This window comes from Mandrillus leucophaeus, unplaced genomic scaffold (genome assembly GCF_000951045.1).
Source record: "Mandrillus leucophaeus isolate KB7577 unplaced genomic scaffold, Mleu.le_1.0 Scaffold341, whole genome shotgun sequence".
NCBI lineage: Eukaryota > Metazoa > Chordata > Mammalia > Primates > Cercopithecidae > Mandrillus > Mandrillus leucophaeus.
In genome coordinates this window covers 2,095,333-2,103,669 of record NW_012103599.1, presented here as the reverse complement: position 1 = coordinate 2,103,669, position 8,337 = coordinate 2,095,333, and the positions used below count along the sequence as shown (strand labels likewise).

At 33.9% G+C, this 8,337-nt stretch overlaps 1 protein-coding gene across 1 annotated transcript in view; it reads left to right on the top strand.

Annotated features, from left to right (window-relative positions):
* ITGB3BP (integrin beta 3 binding protein (beta3-endonexin)) overlaps nt 1-8,337 on the top strand; it is a 91,838-nt gene that overhangs the window by 50,822 nt on the left and 32,679 nt on the right. Inside the window, exons 4-6 of the mRNA XM_011988942.1 lie at nt 2,119-2,131; nt 4,836-4,850; nt 7,343-7,381. Of these exons, the coding sequence (XP_011844332.1) occupies nt 2,119-2,131; nt 4,836-4,850; nt 7,343-7,381 (67 nt within the window). The remainder of the gene's footprint in view (nt 1-2,118; nt 2,132-4,835; nt 4,851-7,342; nt 7,382-8,337) is intronic.

Here is an 8,337-nt window from a genome sequence, read left to right as displayed (position 1 = left end):
ACTTCCCATCACACTTATGATGAGATCCAAAACCTTATCATGACATGGAAGGCCATATGTCCATCTAATTCCCAAACACCTCGTCTGCCTCATTTTCTACCCTCTTTTTACACTACTTTAGCCACTCTTACCTTCTTGCTATTTGTCAGTCATGCTGAGCCCCTTCTTGCCACGGGGTCTTGCAGTTCTCTCCACCTGGAATACTCCTCCTCCAGATATTTATATGTACTTTCTATGTACATTTGAACCATGTACTATGAGAACAGAAGACTTAATGTTATATTTAAATGCATTTGTAGTTATAAAAGGATGAAAAATTTGGTTCTATGTCTTCCTTCTACATAGATTCTACATTGGCCAAATATGGGATTTGTTTCAACTCTTTAGTTTATACATTTAACAGATACGTTCATGCAGCACATAATAACGTTTCAGTCAGCGACAAACTATGTATATATCGGGGTCCCCCAAGATTATAATGGAGCTGAAAAATTCCTATTGTTTAGTGGCCCAGTAGCCGTCATAACATTGTAGCACAACACGTTACTCACATTTTTGTGGTGATGCCAGTGTAAACAAACCTAGTTCACTGCTAGTCGTATAAAAGCGTAGCATGTACAATTATGTATAGTACATGATATAGTTGTGTATTGCATAATGATGTTTTGTTCAACAAGTGACCACATACAATGATGGTCCTGTAAGATTATAATACTGTATTTTACTATGTGTTTTTATGTTTAGATATGTTTAGATAAACAAATACTTAAAATATGTTACAATTGCCTACAGTGTTCAGTACAGTAATATGCTGTGCAGGTTTGTAGACTAGGAGCAATAGGCTATACACTAGGTGTGTGCTAGGTTATACAATGGAGGTTTGTATAAGTATACCTACGATGTTTGCACAACAATGAGATCACCTCATGATGCATTTCTCAGAATGTATGTCCATAGTTAAGTGACACGTAACTCTATATGTATGTGTGTATGTTGTATATCATTTATGTATTTTTTAATTTGTATGTGCATTATTATATTGCTGCCCTCCTCCAACCCGTAGCAAGTTTCTCCTTACTATTACAGTTGACCCTTGAACAACATGGGTTTGAACTACACAGGTCCACTTATATGAAGATTGTTTTTGAATAAACATACTGGAAAATTTTTTGGAGTTTTGTGACAACTTTGTAAAACCCTGCAGACAAACTTTGTAGACTATAAATATAAAAAAAAGAAAGTTAGGTTTGCCATGGATGCATAAAATATATGTAGCTACTAGTCTATCATTTACCATAAAACATACACAAATTTATTAAAAAATAAAATTTATCAAAATTAATGCATACAAACACTTAGACCCTACACAGTCCCATTTGCAGTTGAGAGATATGTAAATGAATATAAAGATGCAGTATTAAATCATAACTGCATAAAATTAACTCTGGTACATACTATACTACTATGATAATTTCATAGCTACCTCCTGTTGCTGTTTTAGTGAGCTCAAGTGTTGCAAGTATCTGCTTGACATACCATGTGATGCTGATAATCTCTGCACAAGCAGTGTGTCTCTCAAGTAAATTGTGTATTACAATAAAAAGTGATCTCATGGTTCTCGTATGTTTTTCATCATGTTTAGGGCTATGCTGGAAACCTTGAATAACACCGTGAAACCCACATAGAGTGCCACTAGTGATGCTGGAAGTGCTCCCAATGAGCAGAGAAAAATCATGATATTACAAGAAAAAGTTGAATTGCTTGATATGTACCGTAGATTAAGGTCTGCAGCTGTAGTTCCTACCGTTTCTGACAGTTCATCTTGTAAACAGATGACAAACTTATGGTATTGATTAATACTTTACAATACTGTAAATATTTTATCTTACGATTTTCTTAATAACTTTTTTCTCTAGCTTACTTTATTGTAAGAATGCACAGTATAATACATGTAACACACAAAATATGTATTAATTGACTTTGTGGCATCTGGTCAACAGTAGGCTATTGGTAGTTAAGTTTTCGGAGAGTCAAGAGTTATACTTGGATTTTTGACTACATGGAGGGTTGGCACTCCTAACCCTCGAGTTACTCAAGGGTCAGTTGTATGCATTTTAGAAAAGAAGAAAGAGTAAATTTTTCCCCTTTACTCCCATGAATACTTCAGACTCGTTATTTAATAATGAAAGTAGAAGAATAAACAAATTTGCATAGTCAGAGAGTACTTGTTAACTGGACAATAGATCTGTAAAAATCACTCAGACTATAACAATGTAACAGCACAGAGAGATAAAAGGAAAATATGATAAAACAATAAAGAGAAATGATAGGCAGAATAAGACTCTTCAACATCTGCCAAGTTGGAGTTCTACAAGGAGGAAATACAGAGAATAGGCCGTAGGCAGTATTCTAAGATATAAGGACTATCAGTTTTTCGTAATTAAGGAAAGATAAGAATGTGCAAATTAGAGTAGCATGCTAAGTCTGCGCAGGATAAAGTAAAACAGATCCACATCTAGTTATTTCATGATAAAACTGTATGTAGAACATCAAAGACAAAATTTTAAGGGCAACCAGAGAAAAGATAGTACCTACAAGAGAATAACAGACTGATAAACTTCTTATTTATATCAGTAGACTCCAGCAGAAAATGCAATAATAGTATCAATTAGGAATCACAGTCGAGTTTTTATCCAGGAAGTGAGGATGAAATAAAGATATTTTCAGACAGTCTCAGAAAGTTTGCCACTCACAGATTCTCAGTAAAATAGCTACAAAATAAGTTATTTCTCTAAGAAGTAAAGTGAACCTCAGATAAAGGAGTGGAATTGCAAGAAGCAATAATGAAAAAGTGAATTAGCAAACGTGTTAATCTAATTACAAGTTTTGCTGACTATAAAGCAAAAGTCAAACAATTAGAGAGCGGGTGAAAAACAAATAATAGACCACACTAGCATGGAAGATAAGGAGGCAACAGATAAGAGTTACGGTGTGGTTTTTTGTTTGTTTGTTTGTTTTTATACTCTAAGTTCTAGGGTACATGTGCATAAGGTGCAGGTTTGTTACATATGTGTACATGTGCCATGTTGGTGTGCTGCACCAATTAACTCATTAAGGTCCTTGTATTTTCAGGCAAATGATGAAATACCTATCACTTGACTTCATTGTATTTTTTGTTTTCTTGCCTGCAAAATGGAGAAGATAGTAATTCCTACCTCAGAATTTTGAGGATTAAATGAATTAATACACAGAAAGCACTTAGAATGGTACTTGACATATATTAATAGTATATGTTCCATACGTATTTTAGCCATTTTAATTAATAGCCGTTTTAATTAATTAGACTTTAAGAAAAGACATAAGACAATTAAATTTGAAGGAATGGAAAAAGAAAACAAAGCAAATACTAGCTTTTTTAAAAAAAGCTAGTAGTTGCTACAAAAATAGATAGGCTGAAACAGACTTTACGCCTAAAAGGCTTTATTGAAGATAATGGGGCTCTTTTCATAAGAGATAGAGAAAGATTCACCACTACAAAAATAAAAGGATCCTGAGCCATATGTGCATCTAAAAAACTCAAAACATGATGAAATATGACAGGATAACAAGGGAGAAACTGATAAATCCACAGTCATTGTAGGAGATTTTAAACTATCTCTTTCAGAAACTGATGAAGAGGTTAAAAAGGAAGGATATAGGCAAGTTGTACATAATTAGCAAGCTTATCTAACGAGCTGTGGTCAGAAAAATACCCAACATATAATAAAGCACACATAGAATGTTCACAAAAATGTACCCAGCTTGGAGTTACAGTAAAAATTACAGTCATATAGCTCACACTCTCTGACTAAAATTTCATACAATTAGGAATCAATAATGAAAAGGCAGCCCTCCAAAAATTTTAACCTGTATGTTTGGAAACCAAGAAACTTCTAAATAATTCATTGATCAGAAAAATTACAATGGAAAGTATAAAATATTTAGAATTGAATGATAATGAAAACATGTCAGCACTTAGAGGAGAAATTTATACCTGCATTATACTAAAGCAGTTCTTGGTGGAAGCTTTATGCAGTCCTTCCTTCATATCTAGGGAATTGGTTCCTGGATCCCACTCAGTTTCCAAGATCCACAGACCCTCAAGTCCCTTGTAGAAAATAGTATAGTATTTGCATATGACCAATACACCCTCCTATATACTTTAAATTATCTCAAGATTACTTATATACCTAATACAATGTAAGTGCTATGGAAATAGTTATACTGTATTGTTTAGGGAATTATGACAAGGAAAAGTCTGTATATGTTCAGTACAGATGCAACCATCCTTTTTTTAAACAAAGTATTTTTGATCCATGGTTGGTTGAATCCACAGATATAGAACCCACTAATACAGAGGGCCAACTGTACTTACAAATGCATATACAGTCCTGTGTCACTTAACAATGGGGATACCTTCTGAGAAAGGCATTGTTCAGTGATTTTGTCATTGTATGAACATCATAGATTGTACTTACACAAACCTAGGTGTCATAGCCTACTACACATTTATGCTATATGGTATAGCCTGTTGTTTGTAGGCTGCAAACCTATACAGTGGACTGTACTGAATACCATAGGCAATCAAAACATAATGGTATTGGTATATTTAAACATATCTGAGTAGAAAAGGTACAGTAGAAATATGGTGTTATAATCTTACGGGACCATTGTCATATATGTGGTTTGTCACTCACCAAAGTGTTATACTGCTCATGACTGTATTTAAAAAGGAAAAATGATTGAAAACTATTGAGTCAAGCATTCAACTCAGAATGACTGAAAAAGAACAACAGAATGAACCACCCAAAGCAGAAAGGAAATAATGATATGAAGAGAAATTATAAATTGAAAACAGGATAGTAAGCAACAAGTCAAAAGCTAGTTCTCTGAAAAGTCTAATGAAATGGTAGCCCTCTGGCAAGACTGATTTTTTTCCAAGTAGCAGAAGGAACAAACAATATGTAAAGGAGCTGATAAACTACTATACTATCTCCTTAAATCTGTGGTAAGCAATCTGAGGTGTGGGCCAAATGCTAAACATTTTTATTGTAAAAGAACTAGTCAAATATCTTACCCTGTAAAATGTAGATCAATAATATTAATCTCTATATTTTCATGGAAAGACTTAGGCTTTTAAATACTTTTCAGCTTTTAAATATGACAAGTTTTAATATTTCTAAGAATAACACTTAGGTCAGTTATCAGACTGTCAAGTACCCAGTCAACACAAAGTAATCTGAATGAAAGATGTAAAAAACCTGTATTTTTGTTACTGCTTCCCAAATATTACTGTTTTAGTAGATAAAAAGTTATTTCAATTTTCTCAGTGATAACCTTCTATTCAATAGTGTAAGTAATATTTTAAGAATGTTGTTACATTTCTATCTATGCGACTTAATAAAGGTGTTTTCATTTTGAGTGAAAAAGAACCATTCAGCCGTGTGCAGTGGCTCACTCCTGTAATCCCAGCACTTTGAGGGGCTGAGGTGGGCAAATCACCTGAGGTCGGGAGTTCAGGATTAGCCTGGCCAACATGGCGACACCCAGTCTCTACTAAAAATACAAAAATTAGCCAGGCCTGGTGGTGCATGTCTGTAGTCCCAGCTGCTCAGGAGGCTGAGGCAGGAGAATCACTTGAACCTGGGAGGCAGTGGTTGGCTGGGCTAGCAAAGTGAGACTCTGTCTCAAAAAAAGAAAAAAAAAATTAATATTGTTATTTTTCATGAGTTGATCCTCTAAAGAGGTTATTTACCTACCACTCTAGTTTATTAATATTAATTTGGTTTATTAAAAGAATAGCAGGACTGTATCAGTATCTCATTCACCTCTTTGCCTGCAGGCCTCAACTTGATCTACATGCAAGTAACCTTTTCAGAAAGAAGTTACTAACTTTTGTTTGACCACCTTAGACAAATCACTTAAACCTCTGTGGATCAAGGTTTTCCCAACTCTTAACTTTTTGTTTGAGACCAAAATGATTGCCTATAATATTTATCAACTATAAAGTAAGGGTACCTATAGGCAGCATGATACCAGCCTAAACCTGTTTGGACTTTACATTAATTTTTATTTATTTATTTTTTTTGAGATGGAGTCTCATTCTGTCACGCAGGCTGGAGTGCAGTGGTGTAATCTCGGCTCACTGCAACCTCTGCCTCCCAGGTTCAAGTGATTGTCCTGTCTCAGCCTCCCAAGTAGCTGGGATTATAGGCACATACTGCCGTGCCCGGGTAATTTTTTGTATTTTAGTAGAGACAGGGTTTCACCGTGTTGCCCAGGCTGGTCTCAAACTCCTGAGCTCAGGCAATCCACCCACCTCGGCCTCCCAAAGTGCTAGGATTACAGGCGTGAACCACTGTGCCCAGCCTACATTAGTCTATTAATAAGCATTGCATCATGGTTAAGAGCACAGTCTTCAGCTAAATGTCTGGGTTTCAATCCTCACTCACTAACTTTATGGACTGGGATAAGTAAGTTATGTAACCATTCTGTACTTCTATTTTCTCATCTGTAAAATGGGAACAAGAGTGACTGTGTCAGAGTTGTGCAAGTTAATTAGAGATCATATGTAACATATTTAAAGCAATGCCTGGCCCTAGTTAATACCATGTAAGTGTTAGCCATTGTCATCACTATTGATTGTGCTTCCAAGTGTTAACAATTTGTTGAAAGCTATCTTCACTGGTTAGGGAAAGAGCTCCCTGGAGCCTTACCAAAAAGCTCAAATACAATTCTGAATCTCGTTCAGATTCAGTGATGGTACATTTGTCACCACTGTTTTGTGAAACTGCACTTGAAGGGAGTCAAATACACAAGTGTTTGCTCACTTTTACATATAATCTCACAAGAAAAATACCATATAGATTCCACAGTCCTTTTGTATATATTCATTGTGCTTACTTTTTTTTAATAGAATGGAATGAAATAAAGGAATGTATTAAGTAACTGGAAAACTCATTTACTACTCAATATGTTGTATTACTCAACAGTCTAATAACTGATCTAAGTATTACTCTTAGAAATATTAAAATTCTTCATATTTAACAGCTGAAAATTATTTAAAATCATAAATCCTTCCACGAGAAGACTGAAGTTAATACTATTGATGCATTTTTACAGGGTGAGATATTTGACTAGTTCTCTTATAATAAAAATATTTAAAAAGGCATTGAATACCTAGTGAAAATTCAAATAACATTCTTTACTATTTCTTATCTGACATTTTTTGCTATTAGTGCTGAAATGTAAAAACGAATTACAAGTTAAAGGAGCAAAGTAATTTTAATACTTAATTTTGGAGCCTTACTGAATGCAAACAGCATAGTGCAAAATTCAGGAAATTAGTATTGACCTTTAGGCAAAGATTTTCTGAAATAAAGGTTTAAGGTACATTTGGGTTTTCGTTTGTGATTTTCCACAAAACATTCATTTTCAGCTTAACTTTTTTCAGAGACAGATTTTAATTTATTACTCCAAAACTCTCTAAAATCACAAAATATTGTTATTCTTTTCCCCTTACATTCTTTACTACATTTTTAACCATATTAATTTATTCCGTTTGAAACAAGGATACTGACTTGTCAAATAAGGCGTAGTTTAACAAGAGAAATAACTAGTGCTTTAACAAAATTTCTAAATTATAACTTTTTTCTCCTTTTGCCATTAGAGACTATTTTGGGGTAACATGATAGGTTTTTGTTGTTGTTGTTGTTGTTTTTGAGGAAGACATAGGTTCAAAGTAACAATGAGAGGAGTTATTATTAATCGACTTCTGAACAAGTGGACTCAATGAAATTGAGTTTCTTTTGACTCTTTTTTATTAGTGGTCAACAGTTTGGGTTATTCATTCATTTGCTTGTTTATTCATTCAATAAACATCAAAAGCCAGTATATGCAAGGCACTGAAAATCTTAACTGTACTAATATGTATCCTCAAATACTTGCTAATTATGTATCAAATGTGTTTAAAGTACTTGGTGTATATGGTAGTATAAAGTACTCTAGAACAAACAACTAAATAGCTCATAAAACAATTATCTGCTTAACCATTGATAAGTACAAACATTATGTTCTACAAGAGCTATAAAATCAAACAAACTTACATTTCAACCCAGTGAGCATATGAAGGATTATGACTTAGTTACATCCTATGTCTTCACGTGTGCCTTTGTCAATTTGTGAAACTTGTAAAAGTTTAGATAAGCTGTGACCTTGGATAACTAGATGGCATTTTAAATGGAATGTAACCATTTATTTATTTTATTGTTATCTTTTTTTTTTTTTTTTTTTTTTTTT